The following is a 14,221-nucleotide window of genomic DNA, read 5'->3' on the forward strand; positions in this document are numbered from 1 at the left end:
AACCGTGTTCAAAAAATTACAAAATGTGCAATATTTCGTTATAAGCAGTGGCATATAAGAAATATGATACATGTATGGTAATGTAGATTTTATGACAGAAACTCATATCACAGCACTAGCAGAAATAGAGAAATGCTAAAAATACAACTAACAAGTACAAAATACAAACTCCTCCAATTACCAGTCACTTTACAAAATGGTAAAAGCAGTACTTGTTTTCAGGTATCTGATTGGCTGTTATTATATTATAATAGATGGTGATTGCTACATCAGCAATGGACTTTCATTGGATTTAGATAAGTCATCTTCCTATGGCTCATCAGACCAAGAACTGGAGAAGTCAGTGGTTTATTTTCTGATATGTGATTGGCCATTACAATAAAACAGATGGTAATTCACTAATCATAAATGGACTGGGTTTGAGTTAACTATTTTATCTTTCTATGGGTAGTCACTCAGGCTGCAAAATGGTCAAGTCAGCGGTTATTTTATGAGATCTGTGCTGCCCTATGTCTATTTCAGTGACAGTGATTAGACCCTATTACAGTTCACAATGGACCTTTCCATTTATTACACGCACATAAAATATCCTTTATCAATCACATGACATGTACTTTAAAACCTTCACATGGTATTTGTCTCACTCACAGCTTGGAAAAATTCCCGTTTCTCACAACTTGGACTGACTATATTTATTCCGATGAGTGCTGCATGTTCAACAGTTCTAACGAGTCTGTTATTTCACAAATTTTTGCAGTAAAGTCACACACAAATGCCATATCTCCTTGTACACTAAATCTCATAAAACTAAAAGGGCAGTTTGTGGGCGGGATTGCGTGTTGAACTAATTTATGGTTACCCCAACAAAAGGCCAGACATGGAAAACCTAAACATTGTTGTACCAGTCTGTCAGGACTCACACTACGATATTTCATTCACTATTAACAATATCCAATTCATTCCACTATTTTCACATCTATTTTAGATATAATTTAATTCTTATCCTCTTTTTCACTTTTTAACACAACATCTGTTCATCAAAGTTGTTTACAATGAAATCACAACTGAAATATACACCCAATTGTATCATAATTTCATCTTTTTCACCCTCTTTTTCCCTTTTTAAAAGCTACATCTGTTCATCAACAGTCTACAATTTAGTCACAAATGAAATGTACGCCATTTTTTAAGCTACTGGTTTCCATCAAAATTGTCTACAATGTAGCCACAAATGAAATGTACACCATTTTTTAAAGCTACTCCATTTCATCACAATTGTCTACAATGTAGCCACAACTGAACCGCTCTTCTCAGTACAATATTTTCATCAGCATTTTTGTTTTAAAATGTTTGTGATAACTAATGCAGGGTATTACCCTTTTACATTTTTAGATTTTCAAAATCAAAAGACTTTGTCTGGTAAAATATTGGGGTTCACTACCAAAATTATGGTAAAAGCATGGAAATTTAGTTAAATTTACTGAATTTCTTCCCTTGTTATCTGGATTTTAAAACCTTTAATAGCAAAATCATTAATATTTATAAATACATTTTCAAAATATGATATTCTTGTTTTGTTAACTTATTTTTATATCAATTTATATCAAAAACATACGAATTCATTGACTTTTTAAAAATATTTTACCTAGTTGAAAATAAACTTTTTCTTCAGAATTCAGCATCACATCTTATCTTTCATACGAATAATCAAATATTCAAAATTGTTTTGTAAAAACAATATCCTATCAGTGGATATTATAAAAGGGTTCTTTTCATACAAACCTTCACTTTTATGGGATTTTTGTCTCAATTCGAAAAAAAATCCATAAAAGTAAGGGTTTTGTATATTCAGTATTGTTTTTGAATGTTTAAAAGACATGATGTTTTTTCCTTTTTGTACATTTAATATAGAATGTGTCTCAGAAATAAACTGTTATAAACTATTGAATACACTAATTTTGACTGTTACTTTCGTTCAAGAAATGCCAACCTAGTTTCAGTTAAAATCAACATCACAAAATTGGGGTCACCCTATCGTAAAAGGTCAAAGTGGTATGAAAATTGAATATTTTAGAATCCAAAATGGCCACCAATGACAGTTTTAGCTTTACGGGAAGACAATAGATTGTCACAAGATGGTGAACCCTAAAATTTCTTTATTATTTGAAAAGGACCAGGAACAACCTTTCACATGGTAAAGTTTTGAGACACTTGAATAACTGATGTTCTGGGAATATTGCTTGAGTGAGGGGCACAATCATCAAACATGGAGGGGAAGGGGGGGGGGGAACTATTATTGCATTCCTAAGACTATTTTCTTGTTAAAGGTCAAGGAGCTAGCTGAGTGATTAGTAACTTGGTAAATACATATTTGAGTTACCTTAAAAAGAAGGCTAAAACACAGACATATTTACATTGTTAATGTATTCACTTCTAGGATGCTAGGTAAATATTATGTAGACTTTTAGTGAAAAAAGTTATCATGTGAAGGGCAAGAGAGTGAAAAAATGTACCAAGGATTCACAAGACAATTAATTCAGTATTTTGTTAAGGACTGCAAGTATGTAAATTCTACTTGAAGCCCACTTGTCTTTTGAAAAGGATTCTGTACAGAAATCACTGCACAAGGTATAGAAATCTATATGCAAATTTTACTAGATTTCTCAACTCTTGTTACCAAGGTTTCCTACCAAAATCACTGCACAATGTATGGAAATTTTTGCAAATTTTACCAGATTTCCAGACTCTGATGTTCCCCACCAAAGTCACAGATCAAAGTATGGAATAAGTGAAGTTTTTACCAGATTTTGTAAGTCTGTTAACAAAGTTCCCCATCAAATTATGGTAAACAGTATTCAACTTTTACCAGATATCCCCCTCTGTGACTACGTTCCATATCAAATTAAAACGCTATAGAAATCTATCAAAGTTTTGCCAGATTTCCCCTCTCTGTTACCATGGTTCCCAAACCTTGGCAAAAAATATTGGTGTACATGTAACTTTCCAACTAAAAACCAAAAACAATGTATTGTTTTACCAACCACCATCACCACCACCTGGCACCACAAATTATATGAGGGCTGGATGTAGAAATGTACACTTTAATACTTTAAAGTTAAAGAGCAGATTTTCTTGTTTTACATTATAAACAAGGGCCTACAACCTATGTAAAAATACTAATAGAACACCAGTGAAGCTGTTTTAGCAATGTACATACAACCACATCTCTCTGTAATACCAACAAACTCAAACACAAGTAAGGTCTTGTAAACACTTTTGGCTGTGTAATATTTCCGTTTTTAAGTGCATATTACATAGGTCTTAAAAGTTAACCCAACACCAGTAAAGCGGTTCAAACAATGTATACACATTATACACAACCACATCTCTCTCAGTAATTCTAAAGCACACTCAAATACTAGTGGTCGAATCTGTAGACACTTTTAGCTGTGAGGGTAAACGTTTGGCCCTGGGAGAGTTCAGCATGACTGACTGTTAGTCAGTATCAAGAATGTTGTAAATAAGGCACTTGACCTCCATGGAGAATTAGAGGCAAGCCCAGACATAATCCTAAAGTAAGTCTCTCAGCAGCATAGAAGTAACTGTTGACATCCGAGACCATTCCACTGCACAATGACAACCAACCAACAAAAAATAACGAACTTTTCAAAGCTATTTATAACTACATGTATATTGCATAATATTTAAAAGTATTATCTTAGCAACAACATTTCGAATTTCAACAATTGTAATAATGAATATGTTTGCATTATTTTCAAAGATTTTTTTTCAAACCAGAATTTTCATGGACTCTGGGTTTATAGAATCAAATGGGAAATTTGGGATTTGCTTCCAAAAATATGTTTTACATGTAACTGTGAATAGAAATTTTCATTTGATACGTCTTTTCATATTTGTTTGTCTGAAATATCAAATTTCAAAAACTGTTGAAACAGTAGTTTCACATTCTGAAATATTACTTTTAAAAACTGGTTAAATCTTTGTCAAATATACATATTTCTTAAGTCAATTTGATGATGACAATGAATTTGTAGATATTAACCCTTGAAATCAAGGTGAAGGTCACTGCTTTGAACTCAAACTTGGTCACATGATCTGCAGTGCAAATAAGTGTCCACAAAATACTCATTATCGAAATCTCCAGTGTTCACTGGAATATTTTCAAAATAAGCATTTAGTAAAAATTAGTTTCTTTGAAGGTAACCCTGTATATATATCTTGTAATACATGTATCTCAACAACCCAACCATTCCATATCACTCGCAGTCACTCATTCAATATTTCACCTAAGTCACCCATTCCATATCACCACACACAAATGGATACAACACACACATACATATACAATGCAACAGCCTGTACTTTTCGAGAAGTCCCCATTGTGTGTACCACAAACCACATTTAATTTTGACATGTTTAACAACATCCAATCTTTAGATGAGACGACATACGTGTAATCATATATCTGAATGACATCAGTGTTCCCTTAACGCAATCACATGAATTTAAACGACTATGTATAAATAAGTCTGGCTTGTAATAGGCCGTTATGAATTCCATCAAATTAGTGGACACCAGTGCACAATTCTGTACTCATTACAAGTAATCAATAGTGTCTCATCAATAAATTTCAATTTACATAAACATGTTGTTAAAAACAAAGGTAATGGTTTTCACTGCAATACAGTTTAATACTTCAAGGATTATATTCTCTAGAAAGCTAGCTAATTGGTTACTTTTCTGGAATTTTTATTTTCATATGTAACCAGAGAGACATAATTTGAAAATAGAAGTATACATTAGGGAAAGAAATGCTATGAAAGCAATTGAATGAACACCTTCATTAGAAAATAAGTGATTTTATAATGTATTAAAGAACTGTAGAATGAAGTACTTCTTTTGTTACAGACCCATGTCTCTTTTCCTCTGAAATAACATTCAAACAGAAATGTCTCCATAACCCAGAAAATATATATATCATAGATTTTTTTAAATTCTTTTTTTCATATGTGAGTGTCTAGTTCAGGTAGTTATGTTTCCCGTTGTTTTCCATATGGTCTCTGTGTTTCTTCTCATCAGATGTACAGCCATTATAGATTGGAAGAACAGTTTTATATTGTCTTTTTAAGTTGATGTCATTTTCCGCATCCACTTATCGTAAGACTTCACAATTTTCATGATTTCATTATTTTTTTCTTGAATACATTTTTAAAAAGTTTAGGGTCGGCAGTGAAAAACTAGGTGGGGTCAGGTAACCGGAACCAAACAATTTTTTAGGCCTAACTTAGACAATTTCTTGTACACATCAGATAAAAGCTTCAAGCAAGTGATATGTTTAAATTTTATTGAAACCATTTTGTGATAAATATTGGTTAACTACTATCACTAAAGTGTTTTTGTTACGGTGATAAGTAAGTTAAATCTGTCTAAGTTCTTTATTTATTTTAATTTATTCATTGGGGTTTCACAGTTAAAATTATTCTTCATCCAACAAGGTATATACATTGTAAATCTATGAAAGTTTTACCATATTTCCAAGCTTTCCAATCTAAATTATGAATGAATGAATGAATGAATGGATGAATGGATGGATGTATGATTGAATGAATGAATGAATCAATCAACTTGATCAATGATTGAATGAATGAATGAATGAATGAATCAATGAATGTATGACAATGAATGAATGAATGAATGAATGAATGAATCAATGAATGTATGACAATGAATGAATGAATGAATCAATGAATGAATGACACTGACTGACTGACTGTGACTGACTGACTGAATGAATGAATGAATGAATGGATATATGGATGGATGGACAGATGAATAAATGGATGGATGGATGACTGGCCAGACAGATGGATGGACGGATGGGTGAATGAAGGAATGTATGACACTGACTGACTGAATGGATGTATGGATGAATGAATGGATGGATGGACAGAGATGGATGGACGGACAAAAGAATAAGCAGATGAATGAATGAATAAATGAATCTTTATTTGCCTACAAATAACTGAACAGCAAATCTAAGTCCAATTCACTTTGAACAATTATGTACATTTCAAAATAGTAGGAGACAAGCTAGAAAATAGTCGTGTATAAACTACAATTTAATGTAATCAAGTCTAGATAACTAGTATTTATAAATAATAAATTAACAGCTGCTGTTCTCATAAAGAAAAAACCACCAAAACATTACAATGTCTCGTAGGTGAAATAAATGGTATGTATTACAGTCTGGGACACTTTTGGATAAGAAAATGTTTGTATTTCATTTTGAAATGACTTCTGAATAAAATATCATGGTACAAGGCAAGAAAATTTATTAATGGTTTATCAGATTTTCTCCTCTGTTACCAAGTTTTCATAAACCTTAACAAAAACACCAATACAGAACATTTACTATATATAAATATATAGTTATAAAAATTAATGTTGTGATAAATTGGAATACAGACAAGTAAATATATATTTTCTGATTCACCATTGTCTATCTTATGAATGTTGAACAGCTGTATATATAGACATATAAAGCCATTTCTAAGTTGGATAAATATTCCACAGAATTATTCTAAAGTAAAGTATTGAGTTGAAATGTCTCAATGCAAATCAATCAGAAATTCGCCACCTGGCAATGGTGAGGAGAGTTTTTGTTAACAACAGTAAGTGGGTAAAATCTACCTAAGTTTTCAAAGTACATTAGTAGTTTAACTGGGTTTGCCATTATAATCATAATCATTTACCAGCTTTCCCCTCTGTTACCTAGTTTTACCAGCTTTTCCCCTCTGTAACCTGGATATTACCAGCTTTTCCCCTCTGTAACCTGGATATTACCAGCTTTCCCCTCTGTTACCTGGGTTTTACCAGCTTTTCCCCTCTGTCACCTGGGTTTTACCAGCTTTTCCCCTCTGTTACCTGGATATTACCAGCTTTCCCCTCTGTTACCTGGATATTACCAGCTTTTCCCCTCTGTTACCTGGGTTTTACCAGCTTTCCCCTTCTGATACTTGGGTGTTACCAGCTTTCCCAAATCTCTCACAACAGTTTATATCATGGTTCATGGGCAAAATTATTGCATAAGGTATTAAGAATTCAAATTTATGCAAGTTTTACCACTGAGATTCCCTATTCTGTTACCAAGGTAACCAAACCTACATGTAGCAAAAACAAGGTTCCTGACTCAAATTATTGTACAATGCATTGAAATCTATGTAAGTTCTACCAGTGAAATATCCCTAACGTTATCTGGATTCCCAACCATAGCAAAATATTGCTTATGAAGTTCCCAATAAATTTATGGTGTAAGGTATTGTCAATGTACATGTATGCAGGCTTTACGTAATTTCCATGTGCTAGTACTGAGGAGTGTCTCCTCTAAGCCAATTTGATGTGCCACTGATGCACAACAATTTCTTGCCACACACAAAAATTTAATGTCCCCTATCTCTGTGTGCTCACTTACAAGGAAACCATCTTTTACCATTTTGAGCCACAACAAAAAAAAGATACGAAGTGTCACAAAACCTTAGTGAAAACATCAATGAATGTGTAACTTTTCAAAGCTATACATATTTATCCAACCTACTATCCAATCTGAAGGCATTTCAATTTATTATATTTACATTCACTATCATGTATTGTACCAAGTAGGCAACAAAAAACTGTACTGGGTCAAGTGAAGTCATTGGCTTAATTGTTCAGCTGTTGTTTGCTCATTCACATTTACTAAGAAAACCGCCAGTTGAATAGTAAAATACCCTTATACTAACACTTAGTACGTACTAGTAAAGCCTTACAAGTGTGTGTTTTTACAAACACCTTACTCTAAAATGGGTAGGGAAAGGATTGGCTTGTTTTTTGTTATAGAACATAGAGTAACAAAAATGACATAAACTGGTCAAATCCACATTCTTTCCCTATACTTTCACTGTTTTGTTAGAGGTAAATAAAATCTACTGGTTTTCCAGCTACATGTATTTTAATCATACCCAGATTACTCACCAAAATTATATCACACTTTTAAGGTATAGAAATATATACTAGTATGCAAGTTTTACCAGATTCCACACCCCATCCTTACCCCCTCATCAGTTTCACCATGGTTCGCAAATCTTAGCAAAAACAACGCTAATTAGAATCTTGATTGTGGCTTCTCTCGCAAACATTCCAGGAATTTGTGTAGATTTTACCTTACCTATTTATAGACAAAACAAAACTCCCCTATCCACCTTCCCTAAGACCTATTGTAAAACTTCTGATGCATAACAGCAACATTTTAGTAGATAACTCAGGTAGGTTTTACCAATTTACAGACCAAACAAGTCTGAAACCCTAACCCTATCTTCCCCATGACCCTGACACACAACAGTAATAAAATGCTAATATTGGAGTGGATACTTTACAAAATACCAAGGGAACTCAGGTAGATTTTATCTACTTACTATCCTCCACAAAAAACAGCATGTATAAGAATACATCAAGTGTACCTTCCACTTTGGATATACTAAGCAACACAGTAGATCAATTCAAAATCTATTTTATGGTAAGTTTCTAGCAGATATAATGATTAAAAATAAACTCAGAATTTCATCAAATATTGACACATTATTTTATGTAATTAGGCTGGCAAACAAAGTACTTGTCATACAATATGAGTTGGCTTGCAAAAACTGTTATACTCATAAAAGCGAAACATTTTTATTCTATGGTAATATATTTGTTCTTGTTGTCATGGATACCTGCACTGAAAACGGTGAAAATACTAAGAAGATATTTGCAGTTGTAAAGCTTAACATATCCTATATCTAATACCAGGCATATGTCTATCATCCATCATTCAATTACAGCTAACCAGTATTATTAGTAATTTTGCAGGGGGTGAAATTAGCAGGAGTCAAAGGCATATAGATTACAAAATATTATATCTTGACTTTCAAATTTACAATGTGGTTGTCCATATATAGACTACAAAATATTATATCTTGACTACCAAATTTACAATGTGGTATTCTGTTAGACCAATGGAAATCAATAAAAAATTGTAGCTGAAACAGTTCACTTGGATAAATTTGACTACCAAACCCAAAAATTAAATTCAAGCCCTGGAACTTACCAGCAGTTAGTCAATAAAAATCAAACCATATTTTCCTACAATAATGCCATTTTCTGTGGTTCCCAACAAAGTGTAGACTTTCTCCAAGATCCTCCCTCCCCTTCCCATACCTCTAAAGGATCCACAGGTACAACAAAGTTGTATGCCAATTATATATTTTTGTCAAATTTCTTGCCATCTGCATACATTTCACTAATTGTCATTGGAACATTTTAGATACAAACGTTTTTGACCAAAGTTTCATACACACTGAAATTTTATTTCTGTCATTTCTAAATTATGTGTTAACTAGAAACAACTTAGATTCACTAATATTTGTGTAAATTTTATCTGATTTTTATCTCTGTTACCAGGGTTCTAAAATCGTTGTTAAAACATTGAAGTACTACTACAGTAGGTAACCTATTATGGTTGCAAAGTGATGTTTGACCAGTATATTGTCATACTGGGTTTGCACAAATGTGTGAATTGAAGCCTGGCCAGTAGATGAGCAAACAAAACGCTCTTCTACATCAATAGTAAGTAGTGCTTTCCATGAGTTCTAAGCACTTGTATGGCTTCCTACACTACCATGGTGATGCCAACAAATACATAAATATTACTGCGAGTACTGAAAAAGGGTTGATCTTACTTTTATTTTACAGCAATGTAAATCATGTCACATGAGGCATTACGAACTAGTAACAGAGAGAGCAATGATTTAGCCACGTTCATACAGCAAGTTCAATGTACATTAATATGTAACTATACTTTGTAGCAGGAATGCAAATCATACCACATGAAGCATTACGTACTAGTAATAGAGAGAGAAGATTTAACCAATCTCATACAGCGAATTCAATGTACTTAACTATAATTCGAAGGAAGAGTGGGTGACACTTCAAGAGCAGCTAACTCTTAAGTGGTTCAATTTTGTCTATTTCACCAATCATTACCTGTATTCCTAAGTCCGTTTTACTCAGAATTCTCTGCAAAATTGTGCTACAAGTATAACATATGTAAAGTAGTATGTTCTACAAGATTATCCCTGATTTCTGTTATCATGGTTTTTTTTTTTATCTCTAATGACAACACCTGGATTCAGAGAAAAGAACTCACTCCACTATCAACTAATTCTACATATGTTAATAGCAAAAACTATCTAATCTGACAATGGCTATGTTTCTTGCATCACAAAAATTGGACACTTATTTTTCCAAACATACCTCTATTTTCAAGTATAGCACTGGGAATTACTAAAATAAGATTTTCCTACATCAGTTTATATAACAAAGATTTACTTCCAAAGAAGACAAAATGGATCCTACATAAAACGATTTCAAACTCTTTTGAAGCAACTAATGAAGTAGCTCCTGAAATCTATTCAAACAATTTGAGAAACTTGGAGAACAGATACTACCACTTAAATAAAATAATTCACTGAGGAAGACCTTAATATATTTTTTTTGGGGGTGGGGGGGGGGGGGGGGGTGGGGAGCTTTCAAAAGTTTTCCTGGCAAACTTTCTAGTAGCAAAATGTACAATATTTTTCTTTGATGGACCACATTAGTGCAATTCTCTGGACATATAAAGTGTTCTAAGAAGGGGTTCATTAATTTAAAAATTTATCATCACGTTTTCACAAGTTCTGTTTAAAAAATTGGACGTTTTATCAATTTTTTTAACATGACAGTCATCAATGTACCATGTAACTTGTATGTCAATTTGATGTGCCATGATGCACAGTAAAGTTATTGTAACTTGTAAACCAATTGACAGGGGTGCCATGACACACAGTAAGTTATTATGACACACCAAACTTTGGTGCTTTCAATCCTTTAGTCTGTGGTGACTTACAAGAAAACACATTTTTTAATCATTTTTACCCACCAATTTTTATCTTGTATTGAAGGGGACATGGAAAACAGTGGTGTTACACAGACCAAGGATGTATTATCACTAATACATCCATGCACAGACCAAGACATTGCTTCACCTCTTGCTGTTGTTGTCTGACTTGCCTCATTAGAAACACATTGATCCATCTTGTTAATTTGTTGTCATTCTGTGCAACAAACACCCATTGTCTACATGGTAATAAGGGGCTTACAAAATAAGCCAGAACAAAGAAAAGAAGTTCAAATGCCTATAATTTTCTCCATGCAGTAACACAATTAGGTCAAGCTAAGAATCAGACAGAAAACGAGCCTGTGAGTACGGACAATAAAAACACCGCTTGAACGGACAGCGGGATTGAAACGGACATCGGGGTGAAACCCATGCAACAAGTAACACCTACCGTGATGAACATAACCATTAGTTGTCCAAGAAATAATAGTTTCCTGGCTCTCCTATTATTTCAAAGTAAACTCTTTATCAATCAAATTGGCCTTCAAGTTGCAAGCATATCTTCACTTTTAAGATGGTCATTCTTGAAATAAAAGCTAAAACTAAAATACTTACAGAACTCAAAACAGTATATAATTAAACACTTTAAACAGCTACAATCAATCATAAAACTGGGTAGGAATATGAATCCATATAGCACACACCCCATTGCTTACATCAGATCTCACTTACAGTTAAAATACCATGGGTGTCTAAACCATGTTTTTCACTTAACCTGGGTGGCCCAATGCCATTGTAAGGTGTTTTAGATTTATTAAGGTTGACAGTTGTCAACAGGCTTCACAGTGGGTTCCTACTATTGTAAATTTTTTAACTTTTTTAGTTCAGTGGTTTCGTGCTGGGGGCAAAATCTCCCTCTCATTGAATTGCAATATATTTTTTTTCAAAGCTGGACATGACAAAATGTTCATTGATAATAGTCAGCAAAAGAAAATTACAAGAAAAAAACAAATAGATAAAAAAAAAGCTATTACTTTCTTTACTTATGTGGGCAAACGTTTTTTTTTAAGTATACTTATGTTTTCCAGAACTAAACCATTTACTATTTTCATGAAAGGATTTATTATTTAAAAATCCTATAAACCAACAGATTCAAGTCAGGTAACATTCAAATAAACTCTATTTGGCCTTTTTATGATTAAAAAAGAGAAGTTGTAACTTGTTGAGATAAGCATCAATTCTGTATAGGGAAAAAATATCCCATGGCCAAAATTTTTATTTTTCATGCAAGTCTCACAGATTTAAAAAAGAAAAAAGAAAAACTTTTTTGTAACACATACATGAAAATATGATTTATGACATTATATGTAACTGAACACTTTAAATATGACCTGTGTCACATTAATTTATGACTGCTTCTAATAACAGTGCTTAGCAACTTTTTCATTATTTTTACCGTTACTACAGTGGAACCATTGGAATGAACTTGCTATGCAATATGCAGAGTCGCTGCACAATTCTTCATTTTAGAAAGACAAAGGCTTAGTTACTTTAAGTCTATTGACAGTCCCCCTTCTACGTGAGAAATTGCGAATAAAGTTGAATACATTTGGCGTTATCGTGACAGTTCTTCTCTCTATGTTTGCCGAAGTGACCCGGAGGTCACGAAACGATTTGCAGCTTGCGTACACACTGACTGGAAATTTACAGAGTAAATTGTGTTTGGTGGCAGAGACGCGTTTCCGGCGATAATTAGATTTCCCACTAATAATTTTCCCGTAGTAATCGCTAAGGTCAGTCTGTTCGGTATGCAATTGTGACACGTTTCTTGCATTTTTCTTCTGGGATAAAATGAGCACCGGAAAGCAAGAACACGCTCTGAGAGCAGAGCTCGAAGGGGGTCCCTGTAGTCAACAGACCCATGATTTAATAGCGGAGAATCATACATCCACAGCGTAGCCAGTTCTGCGACCACCGGTAACCGCTGGCCTACTACGGCTTCGTTGTACAAAATAAAATGTGTTTACCATGTATTCTTGGCTTGTAAGGACTGCATACTCAACGCTGGGTCGGTAAAAACTCGTGGAAGCCATAGAACAGGCATGCTAATACTACAAACTGTGACACTTCACACAAAACAGGACGGCATTAACGTAAAATGCGCACCGATTTGATAAACTGCTCAATCAAAGAGAAAGTCAGACAAGCTCCGTTGCGATACAGGACCACATCTGCGTCGTCAATTTCCCACCCAATGTTTTACTAAGGTATGCCTGTGCCACCACAGCGCTCTAACTAATCATGACAGTGTTCGCCTACTAAGAGAATCAAAACTTTCGACATTACTCACCCAAAACCGCTTGTTTTATGCTCAATCCTAGGAGAAGTATTATGAAGCCTGTCGCCATCTTCGCTCCGCCATTACACAGATACATTATGAATTCAAGTGGGCCGTTCCATTCACCTCCCTCGGGGAATAGCTAGGTCAGTTGCGAGGTGACGAATTCGTCTCGTTATCACCATGACAGCATTCTTCTGTACAATTAAAACGAGGGAGGGGATTTCAAACGTTCGAAACATCGATATCTGTAGGATACAATGTATCAAAAAAGGGATAAATTTAAAAGACTCTGGTTCAGAAAAAATTAACATTCATGTTATGTACCTCCTGACATCGACAAGGTTATTACACTATGATGACTTTTCCCATATGCACCATCACCAGTTATAATGTAAGCAATGTCCCAAAAGCTTTGATGCAGGCACGCTTTCCACATGTTAATGGCTATGTTGGGTCACGATCATCTGTTTCATTTAATTTGAACTTCTCACAAATTGAATGGCAGCCAAAACGTGTTTCAACAATGGGAGGAAATTCAACTTGAAGAGTACGCTCTGATTTGAACGACAACAACTTTCTGTCTGTAGCTGTAGGTAGCATAGACACAGAGGAGAGCGTAGGGGTGGCGTGGGGGGTCATACTCGATGCGGTTCCAGAAAGTCTGTAGAATAATACATTGCCAGCTGTGTTTCTTGAATTAACAGCTGGTCTTACAGGAGTAGGGACATAATAGTTGCCATTTTCTTTCTTTCTTCTTAAAAAGTGGACAGACAAGCAGACGACTTCATTTTTTTTCTTTATTACAAGCAATTAACTTTACTTGTTTAATTACATTTCGTTATTCACCTCTGGTTCTATATTACATTTAGACATCATTTTGAAAGAAATTTGACATAAATACAACAAACGGT

General features: G+C 34.0%; 1 protein-coding gene across 3 annotated transcripts in view; it reads right to left on the reverse strand.

Annotated features, from left to right (window-relative positions):
• The window catches only part of LOC144450909 (activin receptor type-1-like), a 56,570-nt gene extending 43,185 nt beyond the window's left edge, over positions 1-13,385 (reverse strand). For all 3 annotated transcript variants that reach the window (XM_078141670.1, XM_078141671.1, XM_078141669.1), the window contains exon 1: positions 13,320-13,385. In XM_078141670.1, coding sequence (XP_077997796.1) covers positions 13,320-13,377 — 58 coding nt within the window. In that variant the 5' untranslated portion in view covers positions 13,378-13,385. The remainder of the gene's footprint in view (positions 1-13,319) is intronic.
• Positions 13,386-14,221: the final 836 nt, after the last annotated feature.

Source organism: Glandiceps talaboti, chromosome 20 (genome assembly GCF_964340395.1).
Source record: "Glandiceps talaboti chromosome 20, keGlaTala1.1, whole genome shotgun sequence".
Classification (NCBI taxonomy): domain Eukaryota; kingdom Metazoa; phylum Hemichordata; class Enteropneusta; family Spengelidae; genus Glandiceps; species Glandiceps talaboti.